Genomic DNA, 20,305 nt, shown 5'->3' with positions numbered 1-20,305 from the left:
ATTCTATCCTCAGTCCTCTTCTGAGAGTAAACTACAACAACAGACACTCCCCACAGGTCGACTTTCCTGACTGTTGAGTTCTATCTGGCATCTCACATTCCTTTCCTAGGTCCCAGATGGCTGTCTTGGTGCTGGCAGTTCCTCTGTGATGGAGAGTCTCCTTCCTAGACACTCTATATCTGAGGACTATTCTGGATCAGTATCTGGGTCTGAATCTTGTTTTGACTCTGCCTCTGGATCCAGATCAGGCTCTAGTTTTGGCTTTGGCATAGCATCCGGAAGCCTCTGCAAGTGGGCGCCAACTGCTGCAGTGAGTTTTCGGCATCTCTGCCCTGAATGAATATCTGGTTTGGTGTTCAGGGTTCCTTGCCTTAGCTGGTCTTAGTTCAGCTAAGAGTGTATAAAATTTAGTCATGGAGATGAGTGGTACCAATTTATGGGTCCAGAAGATATTACACAGTCTCTGACATCACAGGTATGTTTCCAACATTAACCTTAAAATAATTATTTTGAATCAAGTAAGCAAGATAAAAATATATATTATGCCACTTATGTAACATTCTGGCATGTTGGTTCATGAATGTAATTCTAGCACTTGGGAGACCAAGGCAGTATCACTAAGTTGAAGACCCACATAATAAACTTAAAACCTACCTGATCTGCACATCTGACCCTGTCCCAAGAAAAGAAAGAAAAGAAAAAAGAAGAAAAGAAAAGAGAGAGAGGAGGGGAGGGGACAAGGTGAGGGGAGAGGAGAGGAGATAGGGGGAGGAGACAAGGGGAGGGGAGAGGAGATGAGGGGAGGAGAGGAGAAGAGACAAGGGAAGGGGAGAGGAGATGAGGGGAGGGGAGGGGCAAGCAAGAACAGGATAAAGTGAAAACTATAAAACTAAAAACTAAAACTGCAATGTATAGTGAAAGAACAAAGATAAGGGAATGCCTAGAAACAAGGATGGAGGTGGGTGGACTAAAAATGGTACAAAAAAAAAAAAACTTCTGGAGGCAAGAGATATGTTCAGTGTCTAGTAGTATTTTCAAAGGTGTATATGAAAACTTACTAAAAATGTAGCCATTGGCATCAGTAACTGTTAAAAGATGAATAAAAGACAATACTAAGAAAATGAATTGGCAAGACACAGATAAAAAGGAATTCAAAATAGGACTTATGTACAGGATATAAAAAGAACACAATCTTCTTTTTTTAAAAAAATGAGTAAAATAATTCATTAAAAAACTAAACAGGACCTGGGCAGTGGTGGCACACCCTTTTCATACCAGTACTTGGGAGGCAGATACAGACAAATTTCTCTAAGTTTGAGATCAGCCTGGTCTACAGAATGACGTCCAGGCTAGCCAGGGCTACACAGAGAAACTCTTTCTCAAAAAGCCAGAAACAACCAAACAACAACAACAAAAGCAGTTAAAAACTAAACAGGACCCAGGAGAGGCAAAACTCAGCAGAAGATGATTTTCCTAGCATATGTGAGGCCCTGATTTAATCTCTAGGACCCTCTCTCTCCCACTCAAAAAATCCTACAGGAACAGCTAATAAGTGAGTGAAGGGGAAATGCTTAATATCATCAGTCACCCAGGAATTATAAATTATAAATTACAAATTACTCATACCAACGATAATTACAAAATTAAAATGTGTGTCAGCCATTTTGTGAGGCTGCAAAGCAACAACTTTAATATTTTCATCTAAAGTATCCCTGCCTTAGAGTACAACAATTATATTTCTAAATATTCATCCATAATAAATAAAAATATGAATTATCCTTTAAATCTTATAAAGGAATATTATGGAAAATTTATTCCTAATTACCCCAAACTGAAGAAAAGCCACATATACACAAAAAGAATAAAATTGTTGTACACACATACAATGAAACAGCATCATACAACATAAAGAAACACTAAAGCACATGACAACCCAGATAACTAGTGAAAACCTTTCAAGCATAAAAAGCCATGTAATAAGAGTATACAAATCACACACATTCACACTCTCATTCACTCTCTGAATCCGTTCATATTATATTTGGACTGGTGAAACTAAGCAGTGGCAAAAGATCCTACTTTTGGTTCCCTTTGGGTAGGCAGTGGGACAATGAAATTCTCTTTTAAAAAGTTAGAAGAGAACTTACTAAAGTAACAGAAATATTTTATAGGCTGACTGGTGTTAAGTTATATCAGTATGTGCATTGTTCAAACTGGATAGGTACATAGTAAAGCCCATGCATTTTACTGGTTGAAAATTACAGACATTAAAACTATATTATAATCAAGGCATAGTGTGACGTGCCAATAATCCCAACACCTAGGACTCTGAAAAACAGGAGAAATGCAAATTTCAGACCAGGTTTGGCTACTTAACAATTCTGAGGCCAGCATGAACTACATGGTGAAACCCTGTAATGTACCTTGATGCCTAGGCCTCAGGTAGTCTTCACAAATCTACTAAAGGGAACCCAAAAACACAAAGGAAAACAATACATAAAGTTATTTAATATAATATAATGTCTCTTTCTAGGTCCTGCCTCACCTGGGCAGCACAGTAGAGCTGGCCCTGATTGTGGGGTTGCTGGTAAACTGGCACGAGTGTGTGAGAGGAGGAGAGCTGGCCCAGCCCACCTCACCTGGGCAGCACAGTAGAGCTGGCCCTGCACCTAGCCCATCCGTGAACTGCTGGAGCGTGTGAAGGAGCTGGTCCTACAGATCCAAAGCTGCAGGGTCTCCATGGCACAAGGCAACAACAGTTTATCCAAGAGGAGTCCCAGTGAGGATCCAGTATTGACGGTGTAGCGGAGCCAGAGGCCTCGAACCACACCAATTAATCACCGCAATGAACATTTGCAAGTAAAGAAGTGTAGACAAAAGGGTATACTGTGGAACTCATTGTGATAAACTACAGATTCCACAATGACATTTTTTTTCTTTTGGGGGAGGTTTGCTGGGTAGAGAATGGGTTAGAAGGCAGATGAGTGAGATTGAAAATGCATGATGTGAAATTCACCAAGAATCAATAAAAAGTTAAAAAACAAACAATGGCTCTTTTGCAAACTTGAACAAAACAAAGAAATTACACTGAAATGCTTGATTTTCTTATATTTCCCTCCTTCCCTGGAAAATAACCAACTCCTATTATAGTCGCGTCATAGTTCATCAAATTGAAAAATAATGAGTTTATGTAAAAAGCTAAAACATGTCCCAGCTATATATCTCCATCCCAGTAGGTAATCACTATGTTTCTTGACCAGAACAGGTTATATGAAACAAACAAACAAACAAAAAAAAAAACAACTAGCTGTTTGTTAATCTGTTTCAGTTGCCCTCAAGCCTCCAAAGTAAATAATAGTATTTAATAATCATTCATTTTTTTAAAACTATTTTGACATAAAATTGCTGCAGGAATACTACGAAGTAATCTTATAGCAATTAAGACACCTGTAACTGCTTCTACATTTTTAACAACCCCAGAATATTCATAAGACCTCTGAGAAAATGTATTTTCTATGTAGCATTAACAAATATTATTATCTTAAAGCATTGATAGGCTTCCATCCATGCTACATTTAATCTATAGATGATTCAGAATTGATTGACTTAAAGTTTATTTTTAATGGAAAAATTGGCCAAATGGATTTGTTATCATTATTTTCATTTGTACAATTCCACTTGCTTTTCACAAGTTGACTAGATTATGTCTTACAGTTTCCTATTCCTTACAAGTATCTTTTCATTATTTAAATATGATTAGATGTTGTGATTCTAGTATCATTTAGTACTTTTAATTCCACATCTAAACTTTTTTATTTACAGATACTGGATTTCTGGTTATTTTTGCATGTATATCACTCACTTTCCTTTAGTAGATTTGTGGAGACTATCTGAGGCCTAGGCATAAAGGTAACCAAGCCCAAAGAACCCTTTTCTCCTTAAAGCTTGGCCACATATTGTCACTTATAACCACACTGATTTCTGGAGACTCTTAAGTACCAAATATGACCCAAAATAAGCATACTGCCATAAGCTCTTCCAGATGGACTTCCTCATATTGTCCTATTCAGTACCAATGCAGCTCCACCCCTTGAGCAAAGGATTTCTGTCACATCCTTTTCCTAAGACTTAGCTGTTTTAGCATCCTAGCTTTCATAAAGCTTAAACACTAAAAAGCTTTAAATCAAGTCCATTCTGCAGTCTTCAAGCCAGGAGTCAGAAATAAGCTTTACAGCCAACAACCACTATGAGTATAAAACTTCTCACTATTTATCTACACACCAAAACTGTGCCTATTCTGTCCAATAAATAAAACTAAATTGCTCACATCCTTTGAGAATGGTCACAAAAATCTCAGATTTGGGTCATAATTAAAATTAAAACAAATTGATTACACATTATCTAGTTCAAAATTATGTTAATCTTACTTAATTACAAAAACTTTAGGTTACTTTCATTCTAGTACTCAATTGATGGAATGCTACTGAAAACTGATTCAGGGTTCTGCTTGGTTCATCAAGAACAGAGAAAATACTTCACAGCTCTACTCCCAATACTTTACTTGGTGCCTTTTGAGTACATACTAATTTTTAAATGAATGAAAAAAAAATTAAAAAAAACATCAAATGCTACTATCTTTAAAATAGTTGAAATGGGAATTTCATAGTAAAAAAACAATTTCAATAATAATGCCAATGTACATAAAAATACAATTTTTTCCCTGAGAATATAGTGGTACTGTATAACAAAATGTTAACACACAACATTTTGAAATAAGATATATAACTATCAAGTGACCCAAACAAGTACAGCAACAGACAAGTAAATAAGAAGAAAAATAAGTACAGAAACTAGGCTGCCATGAATTCTAGTATACTAAGTCTGTTTACTCATCTACATTATAACACCTTCAAAGATAGAGACACTTTAAATGTACCTAATTTACTCCAAGCATTATACACTAATGAAAGAATGATCCCTTTAAGGATAGCAGTACTTACTAGGGAAAGGGAGTATAGTTCAGGGCCACAACCCCTTCTAAGTATACTATTTTAATATAGCAAAGCAAGCCAGGAGATGGCTTAGCAGGTTATAGTGCTTACAAGACTCAAATGATGGATGGAGAGAACAGATTTCCATAATTCATCCTTGCATCTCCATAGGCTTATACACACTTATACTCAACACCCTCATTCAAACACATACACACATAAATAAGTAAATATAGTTTTCAAAAGATTATGATAATAATGTAACAAACTATGTTGACTTTTCTCAAAAGGCACCTCAGTCCAAGTTCAACTTATTAACATTTCCTTAAATATTTACAGAACAGTTTAATATGACAGTGGGAACATAACTCAGTTCAGCTCAGAACAGCACTCTAGTTCTCTTTTTAGAACAAAAGAAAAACAACTTAATTTTGCATCCTTATTGATGTATAAAAATATAGATTAGTATTTAAATTTTCAACAGAAGTAAAAGTGTCTCATCAAATCCCCACTGTTTTTACTGATAAAAGATTTAACAGAGCAAAAAGAAAATGTAGCTCCAATCCTGAAAACAAAATCAACTATCAGTGGGTTCTAGATAACTGATACCAACTGAGTTACGTGCCCATCTCTTCTGACTTTTAAGTAAGAGTCTCAGGTGCTACATGTAATCTTACCTGAGGAGGATAATTGCTCTCAGAAGACCATCTGGAAGACTGATCATTTGGTTTATCCACTAAAATGTTCCTGGAATAAAAAGAAAACTTAATTGATTAGTCAAAATAAGTGAAAATCAATGGTCAAAAAAGAAATAATCCACCATTATAAAACTATTGAAACTACCATAAAAATTATGTTTGCAGTCTGAAAGAGAACAGCATATAAACCATAGAAAGATGTTTAGAGAGAACCTCTAGTTAATGTAAGATTTAAAAAACATTAAAAAGAATAGTGGGCCAAGAAAGAGCCAACCTAGAAGTATGAAAGAATCTGGAAAAGAATAGGAACAAAATAAAGGCTGTAGCATGAACGTATAACAAATTACACAATAATACCCAGTATCTATAAAGCTACAAATAACCCTAACACAACCACTAGAAAAAACATCACACAAACCCAAACTGTAAAACTTTGAATAAAATATATTACTAATACTCTTCCAAACACTATCAACTGAAAAACAAACAGGGCTGGACAGATGGCTGAGTGGTTAAAGGAACTTGTTTTTGAAGAGGACCAGTGTTCAATTCCCAGTACCCACATGGAGGCTCATCTGTGACCCCAGTTCAGGGACTCTGAGGTGCTCTTCTGACCTCCACAGGTACTCGGCACACATGTGGTGCAGACATATGTGTGAGCAAAACACTCATACACATAAAACAAAATAGATAAATCTAAAACAAAAATATAAAATAACAAACAAAAATAACAGCAATAAAAAAAGGAAGACTGAATACACTGTCCCATATCAAAGAAGGGAAAGGAAACAAGACAACTAAATGTAACATGATTTATTGAATGCATCCCTGGATGAATAAAGACATTTCTGGGCAAACTAGTAAGATTTAGACACAATGTAAAGTTTACTTAATAGTAACATATCAATGTTTGTATCTTGTTAGGACAAATTTATCATGCAAATATTAAAGGCTAGCTATAGGAGACACTACTTAGGGAGATAAAGTGTGTTATACCTGAAGCCTTTCTGTAGTCTATAATAATTCTAAAATAAGAAGTATATTTTTTGATTGTTAGTTGTATACATGGCAGAGGAAACTGTTTAATAAAGAGGCGAATGACTGATACATTCATGCTACCACAAATAATAGATTTATTATTATAACAAGTAGATGCGTGAATAACTTTTTAAAAAAGATTTATTTTTATCTATTTATTTATTTTGTCTAGGTGTTTGCTTGCATGCAAAGGACAGAAGAGAACAACGGATCCACTAGAACTGGAGTTACAGATAGTTGTTAGCCACCACGTAGGTGCTGGGAATTGAAGGTCCTCTACAAAAGAAACTGTTCTTTTCTTTAACCACTGAGCCATCTCTCCAGCCCTATGTGAATAAATTTAAAAAACCAGACCATAAAGAAAAGAACCTCCTTCACATAAATATTCTACAAAGGCAAAACATTAATATATATATATATATAATTAAACAATTAGGAGGCAATCAATTAGAATACAGAAAATATAAAAGGTAACTAAAAATCTAAATATTTAAATACTTAAATATAAATAATCACATCATATAAACAGGCAAATACCCAAACATGCAAAATCAGTATTAACCAACCACATGCATCTGTCCTTAAAAATTAGGGTCACATTCTCAAAACATATATTTCTGAATTAAAATATCAACTGCTAGCTACAGCTTACAAAATAATACTCTGTTTTGATGGTAGGTATAAACATTAATAGATATTTCTGGACACAATTCTAATATACTAAACATCAAAAACAATTTAAATATGACTATAAAATGAAAATGATGAAAACTATAGCCATAACAATGTGGTGTCTAAATAGCCTAACTGCTTTCCATGTATAAACTGTACTCTTTTAAAGTACAGATTTAGAAATTGCACACAGAAAAAGTGATATGCCTAACTATCTAAATAAGGATTTAAATCCATAGAGTCTGACTACAAAGGCATTTAATCACATACTACAAAGCCAAAGAATTACTCCACTTCTTGGAACTTAACCTATAGAACAGTCTACATTCATCATAGCACAATTTTACAGCTTTTTTGTAAGAAGAATTGAGATTAGGTAAAATATCACATGTTTATGTTACACAACTCTGAGTAACCATTATATACACAACAAAACTTTAATTAATCATTAGAAAATGTTCACTATATAGTAGTAAGTAAAGGGCAAACACTGGTTATAGATGTAAGCAATTAAGTACTATAAAAAATAAAAGCATTCATATCTGGAGCTTTCACATCCTTCATTTAGAGTACCAGGTATAATCTTCATCCTATACAACAGTACAAAGAAAATATGTTTATTTCAAGGAAGAAGAAAACAGTAATTACCAGGGCTAGTGGGGACTGTAGGGAAAAGGGGGATAGAAAGAGAACAGTTAACACATAGAGATTCAGTTTTCAAGAATACTTTCTAATGTTCAGTAGAGTAGAGTAGACAGCTACTGGTTATAGCAATTTAATATTAAAAATCATTAGAATTCTGAAAGTTTCCAACAAGGAGAAATGATAGATGGCTAAGCTAATAGGCATGGTAATTCCTAAGCATTACACATTGTACACCTGTATTGAAATATACTGCACCCCACAAATATGCATAATGATTACTGGTTTGGCTGGTTGGTTGGTTGACTGGTTGGTTGGCTATTTGGCTGGCTGGCTGGTTGGTTGGTTGGCTGGTTGATTTTGAAGAAGACTTACTCTGTAGCCTTCAGTAGAGCTTGATTCCTAGGAATTCTTCTACAAAAGCCTTCTAAGTGTTAGGATCAGTCATGAGCCACTATGGCCCCAAATAAACTTTCAACACCAGGAGTAAAATAGACCATACTCAGAAAGATGGACATGCATGTTTTCTCTCATCTGCAGAAATGAAAATTTTACACAGGGATGAAAGTAGAAGAGGATAATCGAATGAGGATGAAAGAGGCTGGCTGATCAAAATACACTAAACATCTGAAAGCCAGTGAACTATAATTTGAAATAAAAAGTAGCATAGAAATCAAAGACTATAAAAGTGCTGCATTTCCTTTATGAACAGTTACACACCATCAATGAGTTATAACAAAGCTTCATTACCTATGAACATGTTGCTAAGGTAACGCCATAATAAAAGAAAAATGGTTATCTGTGAACAAGGAGATCACACTCTGTTTTTCACAGCATAAAGTTTAACTGAAACAATGATATACAAGAAAATACTTTTATTCATAATGCAAAATAAAAGCCAAACCTTAAGTCAATTTTTAGTATCTCCAGCTTCAGAAAGTAAAGCCTACAGCTTTCCTCTAAATCAAGTACTTGTTGCTGTAGAGGTTTAGACAGGCTTCCAAATACTTTGCAACTTTAAGATACAAAGTATTTTATAGTGAGGAGTCCACTATATGCCAGAACTGTCTATTCCACAAATTTCCACTGAGTCTTACCTAAGTCAAGATAGTGTTCTAGGTTCCAAGGTTACAGTAGTACATGAAAGGGGCAAGGTCCCCACTTCTCATTCCAATGATAACAAAAGCAGCAAGTAGAGCTGTACATAATTTCATACTTCTGTAAGTGCTAAAATTAAAAAAATGGAATTTTCAAATCGGACACAATACTTGACACACCACACACACCTGCTTATGGAATAAATCATCATTTTACCAATTAGAAGAAGCCGCTTACATAAAAACAAACGGGAGTCTATTTTTACAGTGGAAAGAATAAGTTCAAATCCTGGCAACAGCAAACAATCTGAGAACTGGATAATCTCCTTCACAGGCTCCAAGAAGTAGATAAACACAGAAAATTTCTAAGAGGACTGGACTACACGTGTTGGTCCTAGACTTTTAACTATGTGACTAATAGTCTCTAACTCAGAGAAGACAGAGATCGTACCCAGAAAAGAAAACTGAAGGAACAGGAAAAATAAAAGAATGAGAACTCAGTAGCAGAGGTTCAAGTGACACAGCCTTCAAATCGCACAACTGTAAATACTAATAAAGAGTCCTCTTCAGAAAACTAAGACAAAGAAAGGGGGGAAGAGGGAAAAAGAAATGTTGTACTATTTCTTAAAAGTGACTGTTTGTAAAAATACTTTGTAACTGGGAAATGGGGCCTTGAGTCCCAAAGCTCAAAATTACACTAGGCCATTCCTTCCTCCTACAGTTCTTCCTTCTTGCCAGAGGGGGGCGGGTCGGGGTGAAAGCCTACCAGAAGATACTGGATGAAAAACAGCATTCTAACATATAATAAAAACTTCAGTGCAATCAATCATAAAAAAGATGAAAACTGTTCATTAATATTTTGAAATGCCCTAAAAGAAATTAAAAAAACATCAGCAAAACTGGGGCTGGAGGGATTGCTCAGAGGTCAAGAGCAGGCTGCTCTTGTAGAGAACCTGGGATGATTCCACCCACATGGCGACTAACAATATCCCTGACCCTAACCCTCTTCTGGCCTTTGCAGGCACTACATAAACATGGTGCACCGTGGTGTAACAACATACATGTAGGAGAAAACCCACACACAAAAAAATAAAAATAGAAACAAAAAAACCTAGTCAAAGTTGCAACATCTCAGAAAAGGTCTGACCAGACAGTAGGAACAGTCAGTGAGTCAAAGTGAGGGAGAAAACTTGTTGGGGGGGGGCTGTTTTTAGAAAAACAAAAACTCAAATTATAAAAACTGTCTTCCCCAAAATCCATCTACCAAAAAGGTTCAGAAAGAGAACAGGTGAGAAAGTAATGAAAATAATTAAACATGCAAAAAAAGCAAAACAGAAAATAGTTCAAGTCATGCTTCAGGCAAATCTTCCTAAATTAAACTTTAATCCACAGTAAAAGAATACTCAGCATGCTAGGGAAACGTACTAAGAAGGTGCCACACAGGCTATTGATTGTTTGTTTGTTTGTTTGTTTGAGACAGGGTGGCCTGGGATTCCCTATGTAGAACAGGCTGGCCTAGAACTCACTGATCATTAATCAAGAAAATGCTCCACAGACATGTCTGTAGGCTGATTCCTCTACTGGGGTTCCTTTTTCTCAGGGGAGTCTAGGTTTTTGGCAAGTTGATAAAAACTAGCACACAGGCATATCATATTCAAACAGCAGAAACCAAAAAAATGTCACAGAGAATGGGGAGAACTCATTTAGAGAGAAAGATACGAACTACATTAAACTTCTCATCAAAAAACCCACAGGGTTCCCTGCACTCTGCCAAAGGTGTGGTTATGAGTCTCATCATCTGCTTTGATACACTGCTAGGTAGAGTGCAGGGAATCATATGAAAGAAGGGGGAAAGAAAGAATATGGAGAGGACAGGAGCTCCACAAGGACCAAATACATCTGGACACAGGGGTCTTTTATGAGACTGTATCTCCAACCAAGGACCATGTATGTATATAACCTAGAACCTCTGCTCAAATGTAGCCCATGGTAGCTCAGTATCTAAGTGAGTTACTTGTTAGGGGGTACAGGGACTATTTCTGACATGAACTCAATGACTGGCTCTTTGACAGCCCCCACCCCCAGGGAAGAGCAGCTTTGCTAGGCCACAGAGGAGGACATTGCAGCCAGTCCTGAAGATACCTGATAAGCTAGGGTCAGACAGCAGGGGAAGAGGACCTCCCCTATCAGTGGACTTGGAAAGGGCCAGAGAGGAGATGAGGGAGGGAGGGTAGGATTGGGAGGGAATGAGGGAAGTGGGCTACAGCTGGGATACAAAGTTAATAAACTGTAACTAATATTAAAAAAATAAAAATTTAATTAAATGAAAATCTTAGTGACAGGAGTGGGATACTTCCTTATGAATGATTTATCAAAAAGGTCCCATCAGACTCCCCATAAACAGTATTGTCACTTCTCTTCACTGCTCAAAAGAACTAGACTTTAAATACCCTACCGCTGAAGACACAATACATTTTGATTGTAAGGCATATAGAAATCAAACGGGAATTGACCTAAAAACTTCCTCATAGATGGCTAATTTTCATAATGCTGGGAGATGCTATGCAGGCAGGTCATCAATGGTATTACCCAGGAGTGAATCTAGGACCTTACAAGAGTAACTTAGCAGGCAAGTGCCCAAAAGTGTAATAATGGCATAAAGAAAGATATAGGGTAACCAATCACTTTCTGGTTGGATCTAAGGCCTGTCCATAGAAGGGAATTCATGCCTGTCACTGTAAACCTGGTCAAAAGTCCATGGTTCTGGAGGTCATAGGCCTGGGGAGTGAGGAGGGAGGCAACCTTTTACTGCTGTTCTACTAAATGGATATGTTGTCAGATTGCCTTCTACATACTTGTTTATTCCACATAAAAGAGCGCTGCTCTCAACTCTGACCAGAGAAACTGATTCTACAGTGAGGAGCAATTAATGCAAAGCCTCATGGCTAGGTCAAAGTGCTGAGGAAAAGTGACTGTTGAGTACTCAACCCTAAATGGGACTCCACAGTGGAAAAAGGGTAGAAAGAATGTACAAGTTGAAGGATGGGTAAAGACCTATGAAATGCAGTATTCTGGGCATGACAAGGCTACAGCACTCATGAACTTACTGCAATTATGATTACCTGCACAAGATCAAGCCAACAAGATCCATCCATATTCTAGTAGGTAGCACTACCTGGTGAGTTTAAAAAAGAAAAAAGGAGAGGGCATAAAGATGAGAAGAGAACATATTGGGAGCATGTTGGCATGCTGGCGGATAACGTATGAAATTGCCAGAGAATAAAAGATTTTTTAAATGCAGGAACTTCCAGAGATGAAAACAGACTTCCAACTGCATTAATTTTGTTATACATTCCATATATCAAAATTGAATTCATTTAGAAAAGATAAAATAGTCAGAGTGTCCTTTTGTTACCCTCCTTCCCTATCTCTACCATTCTACACGAGATGTTTCTGACAGAAGACCTTTTTGCCAGTTGGCTCCTGAATCTTAGATAGCTCAGTTTCTAAACTAATTCAAAAATCTGTCTATTACAAAGCACCCAATCTGTGGCACTCTGCTACAGTCACAACAAAAAAGGAATAAAATATATTCTGAAAATCATTATCTATACCACTCATAAGCAATATACTAGTATTTAAAGCTGGAGTTAGACTAACCATAAACATATTTTACAAACTGTAGAATAAGCACTGTGATGTCTGAATGAGAAATGTCTCCAATCTAAGGCATTTCAACACTGGGCCCCAGTTGGTGACACTATCTGGGAGGTTTAGGTGGCGCAGCCTTGCTGGAGGAAGTGTGTCAATGAAGGAGGACTCTGAGAGTAAAAAGCCATGCCTACTTTTAGTTGTTCTCTATGCTGCCATGCTGCCCAGCCATTATGAACCCTAACCTCTTAAGACTGTGAACCAGAATACACTCTTCTATTAACACAAGCACTGAAAATTAAAGGGTTTAACATATATATAAAAAATAAAAAGGAAAATCAAATAAGAGACAAAAAAAAAAGGTGCAAGAAACAAGTGTGTGAAACAGAAGAGTTGATATAGTAGATAGCAATCCAATTGTATCAGTACTTTATATGTGAAGAGTTTAAGTGAACCAACAAAAAGAGAACACTGGAATGGCAGAGAAAAAAAAAAACAACTGATCACATATATCGTCTGTGAGAAACCCACATAAAAACAAAAGACATGGATGAATGAAAAGAAACAGATGAAGATGCATCATAGTTTAAACAGAAGGTGGGATAGCCCATATCCATATCAGGCTTACTTAAGTAGAGGGAAAATCATCAGGGAGAGAGAGGCCTTAATGAAATGTGTCAATTCTTCAAGAAGACATAACCCTTAATGTGACTGTACTAAACAACAACAACAACAACAACAACAACAAAAAAGTGTCAAAATACTTGAAAAAAAAACGTCAGAATTGCAAGAAGCACTATTATAATTGCAGGTATCAACCTCCATCTTTCAGTAACTGACAGATTCAGAATAACAATGAACAGCACTCTCAATCAACCGGACATAATTGGTACATATAAAACATTTCACCAATAACAAACTCCTCAAACTCTTCAAACTCACACAAGAACACTCACTAGACCCAAAAACATGTTTTAATAACAATAGACCTCATAGACCTCAATGGGATTAAATTAGAATCATTAATAGAAGATAGCTGGAAATCTTAAAATTCTTGGTATATACAACACAGTTCCAAATAAGACACAAATCAAAGAAGCCTCAGGATAAATACAGAAATATTTTGAACTAGATAAAAGTTTAAAAAAAAAAACCAACTTACCAAAATAGTGCAATACTATGAAAATAACACTTAACAGATGTTAAGTGTTAAATACACACTAGAAAATTAAGATGATTTTGAAATCAATTACCTAAGCTTCCACCCCAAGATGCTAGAAGATAAATGTAAGCACGTATATGACAAAAAAAAAAAGTAAAACAAAAATTACAGTAAAAGTCAAACTAAAAATGAGAACTAGGGAAAAAAATGAAGCCAAAGCCTGACTACTTCAAACAAACAAACCAACCAGAACATACAAATCACCATGCCTGAAAGTTTGGTGGGTGTTTTGTTGTTGTTGTTTTTGTTTTTGTTTTTTTAGTATGTGTGGGGGACAGGGGAGGATTCGTGTATTTGTGTGTGTGTGTGTGTGTGTGTGTGTGTGTGTGTGTGTGTTTAAGTCCCACAGAAACCAGAATCCCAGAAGCTAGAGTTGCAGGCAGTTGTGCCTCATCAGACATAGTGCTGGAAATGGAAGTAGGTCCTCTGAGAGTAGCAAAAGCTCTTTTTAACCACTGAGCCATCTTTCCAGCTCCAGAGTTTCTATTTTTTAATAAACTTCTAACACTTGTACTCACTTATGTGACCACAACCTTATAAATTACTATGTGCAAAGTAATGTATAAGGATCAAACTAGAGTGCTCAGCACCTCTAACCCTCAAATATTATGATCCTGGGAACCCAACTCTTCCTCTCCACTTATTTTGAAAAGTACAGTTAATTGCCTTGGATTTGTTCCCCAATTTTGTAACACATGGAACTACAGCAACTATATTTGGGTACTGATTAATCTAACCCTTGGCTTTCTCTTCCTAGCCTCTACTGACTACTCTACCATCTACTACTAAGTGATTAATGTCTTTAGCTTCTGCAATACTTGTCACTCTGTACCTAATTTATTTTACTTAACATAATGCCCTTCATTTTCAGTCATGCAATGGCAGGATTGCATCCTTTTTATGTTTAAACAGTTTTCTCCCCAACCCCCAGGCCCCCAAAACATACACATGTACACACATTAATGTATATACACACACATCTTTTTGTTAATCTACGTTACATGTGTATGTCCATGTGTGTGAATGCCATTTGTGTGGGGGTGCCTTAGAGGTCAAAAGAGGGCATCAGAACCCCTGAGACTGGAGTTATAGATCATTGTAAGTCATCATGTGGGTGCTAGGAACCAAACTCTAGCTCTCTGTAAGGGCAACAAATGTTCGTTTTTTTTTTCCCACATGAAACTGTTTCTATAATTTTAATTCTTTTAAAATTAATATTCTGCAAAAATCATTAGCTGCATACAATAAAATTTACATTTTAAAATAATTTTAGATAATAATTTAAAATAATAATAATTTAAAATAATTGTGCTAGGAAATCAACCTAATGATATCACATCCTATAAAATATTTTTTAATAATTTTTATTTTACTTTTTTATTAATCACAGGTTATTTACTTTGTATCCCAGATGTATCCCCTCCCTCCCTCATCTCCTCCCATGCCCCTTTCCAAGTCCACTGATAGGGGAAGTCCTCCTCCCATTCCATCTGACCCTAGCTTATCATGTATCTTCAGGACTGGCTGCAATGTCCTCCTCTGTGGCCTAGCAAGGATGTTCTTCCCTCAGGGGTGGGAGTGAGGGTTATGAGGTCAAAGAGCCAGTCATTGAGTTCATGTCAGAAATAGTCCCTGTGCCCCTTACTAGGGTAACCCACTTGGATTGGATACTGAGCTACCGTGGGCTACATCTGAGCAGGGGTTCTAGGTTATACACATACATGGTCCTTGGTTGGAGAAACAGTCTCATAAAAGACCCCTGTGCCCTGATATATTTGGTCCTTGTGGAGCTCCTGTCCTCTCCAGGTCTTAGTAATTCCCCCTTCTTTCATATGATTCCCTGCACTCTGCCCAAGGTTTGGTTATGAGTCTCAGCATCTGCTTTGATACACTGCAAAGTAGTCTTTCAGAGGCCCTCTGTGGTAGGCTCCTGTCCTATTACTTGTCTTCTCCTACTTCCAATGTCCATTCCATTTGTCTTTCTTTTTGGTCATCTTACCCTGGTCCTCCAATTCTCTCCAAACTATTCCACAAAATAGAAACAGAAGGAACATTACCAAACTCATTCTATGAAGCCACAGTCCCCTTGATACCTAAACCACACAAAGACCCAACAAAAAAAGAGAACTTCAGACCTATCTCTCTTATGAACATTGATGCAAAAATACTCAATAAAATACTTGCAAACCAAATCCAGGAACACATAAAAGATATCATCCACCATGACCAAGTAAGCTTCATCCCAGGCAAGCAAGGGTGGTTCAATATACGGAAATCCATCAATGTAATCCACCAAATAAACAAACTGAAGGAGAAAAACCATGTGATCATCTCCTTAGATGCCGAAAAAGCATTTGACACAATCCAACACACATTCATGTTTAAAGTATTGGTGAGATCAGGGATACAAGGCACATATCTAAACATAGCAACAAGTGTTCTTAACCACTAAGCCATCACAGCCCCCACACACATCTTTTTAAAATCCATTCATCTGCTGATGGACATCTTAGCTGACTCTATATCTGGCTCCTGTGATTAATGCTGCAATAAACAAGTATGTGGTTATCTCACTGATGTAATGACTTCTATATATGCAGGAGTGGGGCTCCTGGGTCATAAAGATTTTTGGGAGACCTGTATTGTTTCCATAACAGCTACATACTGTTATTATTATATATAATATATATTATATTACTGCCCATAAAATATAATTATCCTTTCTCTAAATCCTAGGCAAGCTCTTACACACACACACACACACACACACACACACACACACAAAAAAAAAAAAAAAAACCACACACATAAATCTGTAAAAGCAAAAATCAGGCAACAGAGAGTAAAATCTTGCTCTGGGAAGAACTCTGTTACAAGGATAAAATGAGAAGATACAGCCTGGAAGAACCTATTTATATATTCAAAACGACTTACATCTATAACATGTAAGTATTCATAATAATTAGGGTTAAAAAAAAAAGCAAAAAATTCAATTAGAAAGTAGACAAGATGTGAGTGAGTATATCCAGGTGTTAGGGCACAGTCCTGTGCACTGTATATTCAGATGCTGATTTCTGTGCCCCAAGATCTGGTTATAGTTCTGGATGTAGACACTGTCATTTCTATGAACGATTGTTGTACAAAATTTGTTCTCCATCATCTCCGATTGTTTAATAAAGAAGCTGATCAGCCTATAGCTGGGCAAGAGAGGACAGGAGAAGGGACTTCTGATCCCAGTGGGAGGGAGGGGTCTCAGGTAGGGAGTAGTCTTTTTTTTTAAAAAAAATTATTCAAAGTACAATTCTCAGTATTGTTTAAAACTAGAGAAAGTAGTTAAATGCTACTATGAAAATGAAAATAGATATATACATATATGGAAGTCCTTTCAGGTCAAATGACAGTCTCTTCAAAAATATGAGTTGGTAAGGCTAGTAATACAGGTCAAGCTGGTAAAGTATTTGCCTAGGTAGCATGAACAAAGCCCTGAGTTCAATTTCTTAATACTTAAACTGGGCATGATAAGAAACACCTACATTCCCAACAAAATGAAGGTAAAAACAAAAGGATCTGAAGTTCCATATCATCCTTGGCTACAGTTTGAGGCCTTATTACATGAGGCCCTGATTTAACAACAACAACAAAATACAAAATGAATAAATTGTAATTAATAAAAATTAAATTAATTTAAAAAAGGAAAAGAAAACAAAATAACCAAAAAGCAAAACAACAAACTAAGGAAAAATGGGAAGAGGATGAGAACATTCTTCTTGATAAAAGAATTTTAAAGAGACATAACACAGTGAGTGTTTAGATTCTGACCAAACAATGAAGAGAAGCTGGACATGCAAGTGACATCAGTGTTATTAAAGTATCACTGCTAATTCTGTTAGGTAACATCAAGGAAATTATAAGGAGAAAACATCTCTAAAACATGATTTCTTCTTGATATTGACACCTTCATGTTCTATCCCTATGGCAGGAGACATTTCAAATGAACAAAACAAAGAAATGGTGATGTAGTATATAATTTCTAAACCCTGGATACATAAAAGTGACTTAGAGCTTACTAACAAACTCTCCCTAGCTGGCTTTAGTGAAGCAGAACTTGACTGGAACCCTCTAAGAGACTTGGAACAGAAGATCCTTCTAAATTATGCCCAAACTCTTGATACTTAACTATTATGTAATAAATCTGTTTTTAAGCTGTAGTCTGTGGCAGACTGTTACTGAGGCAAAAGATAATTAATTCAGTGTGCCATTCGTCATTCCTAATTAAGTATTTAGAAATGAAACAAGGTAGTTTAAGAATTATCACAAGAGAAATAGGTATGTACTAACAGAAAACTAAGCATTTTGGAATGTTATGACCTTGCAAAGAGTAGGTGACCGTAGTACCTACTTAGCATCACACAAAGAAGAACTTGACTCACGTTATTGAGCATGTCTGAGCCTGTAATAATTATCTCTAAGGATTCAAAGTACTCTAGGGTGACGAACATGCATACATACTCCATAAATACAGCAACCGCTGGGAAAAGCATGCCAATAAATGAAAATAAACATTCCGATGCAAATAATAGATGAGGAAACTCTCATTGGCCAAAAATCAAACTGAAAAATTATCTCATATTTATTTCAATACTAAGAACTGCCCTACTTCAACCTAAAGCAAGAATGATTGTGAACATGACTTAGGAAAAAGTTTTACTGTTTTATATATATATATATATATATATATATATATATATTCCTTTGTATTTAACAAAATAATAATACTCACAGAGAATTCATAAAGATTTAAGAAAACAACTATTTCCAGCCACGCTGCAAGGTTCATTTATATATAGATAACTTCACTAAAAAGTAATCATAACTGACTTTATCAAATCCCCAAACTATCTTTTCTAGGCTCTTTTACTGAGTTACTGGGGTTGGATGCCTGACTTTTAGAAATATTCTAAAACATCTTAAAGGAAATGTATTGGGGGGATAATGGATTGTAATGGGAAAGCAGAAGTAAAGTTAACTGGAAAAAAACATAGCAACTGGGAGAGTCCAAGAAGAATACTGAGGGGGGAAAAGAACATAAACAAAGTGTAAAGACACATACGCAGAAACCAAAATGACACCCATAACAGTGTATGCTAACCTTAAAAAACAAAACAAAACACCTTTTTCTGTTCTATCAACTCTATGCCATCCCTTTCCAAAAAATACTTCACATTATATGAGATTAGAGAAAATCCTTAAGAAAACTGACTGACTGATCTAGAATTGCCAGTAGCAGGAATGGGCCAAAACACCTCCCTGTTCAGTGTCCTAGCCACACTGCACTTCATGCCTTCTTTATTCTAGAGCTAGCCATCTTCCCTCAGTGGACACAGTAACTTAAACTGTACTAATGAGAGGCCAAGCAACTTAAACTAACCCCAAGCTACTCACTCATTGAAAACACTCTCCCTGACAGTATCTTTGACCAAAACAAAAGTCCTATGATACACTTTGAAAAGTAAAGCATTTTTCAGTCTTATTCCTCATAAATATTCTAGAGTACTCACAACCATGTTACAAACTGTATTAATAATTCCTATCTGAGAGGTAACAGAACATACTTCATAATCAATATACCTGTAACTTTGTTTTACCCTTCCCACATGGAGAGGCTTTCTGCCACATCCACTAGTTTCCTACCTTGACTGGACCTGCCAAAGGGGAACATAGTCACCTTAAGTCTCTCACTGAAATCTCACAAAGAAGACTAAGTTCTTATCACAGAGACAAAGACTGAACTCTGTCCATATACCTAGGCACATTTTTTTTTTTCAAACACCCCTTATCATCCCATAAAGAATAATTTACAAACCACTGTCGTCTGTTCTATAGGCCCAGCATATTTTGCTGCAGGCCATGGTATGTTCTCTGAGCCCACTAAAAAGTGTTACTATTTTCCTAAAATGATTGACATTCCCCATTTCCTTCTCCTTTATAGAAAAAGGAATACATGTATCTTGCTGGGGTAGTAAGTAGTCATAATGGTTTCCCCCAAGATTTGATTTTTTTCCTTTTGCATATTAATAAAATAGGCCTTTTCTCCTAGTAGTTTACTGCAACAAACCTTCAGACAGAGGGGAGTAATTTCCTAGGCGCCAAAAATGTTCATGCTTTCCTCATCAATCACTGAGAGGGCCATATCATGTTAGAGATAGTGTACATAAACTCAGTGTTTTAGTTACCTTCAAATTATAAAGAATGTAAGTAATTCAAAGAGATGACTCTGAAGTCAAGTTTATTACA

The 20,305-nt window shown here is 36.2% G+C and overlaps 1 protein-coding gene across 18 annotated transcripts in view; it reads right to left on the bottom strand.

The window, feature by feature from the left end:
- Mkln1 (muskelin 1) overlaps positions 1-20,305 on the bottom strand; it is a 284,064-nt gene that overhangs the window by 86,765 nt on the left and 176,994 nt on the right. For all 18 annotated transcript variants that reach the window (XM_060374098.1, XM_060374106.1, XM_060374099.1 and 15 more), the window contains one exon: positions 5,669-5,738. In XM_060374098.1, coding sequence (XP_060230081.1) covers positions 5,669-5,738 — 70 coding nt within the window. The remainder of the gene's footprint in view (positions 1-5,668; positions 5,739-20,305) is intronic.

This window comes from Meriones unguiculatus, chromosome 21 (assembly GCF_030254825.1).
Source record: "Meriones unguiculatus strain TT.TT164.6M chromosome 21, Bangor_MerUng_6.1, whole genome shotgun sequence".
Classification (NCBI taxonomy): domain Eukaryota; kingdom Metazoa; phylum Chordata; class Mammalia; order Rodentia; family Muridae; genus Meriones; species Meriones unguiculatus.
The sequence above is the reverse complement of the archived record's forward strand: the minus strand, read 5'-3'. Positions and strand labels throughout refer to the sequence as shown.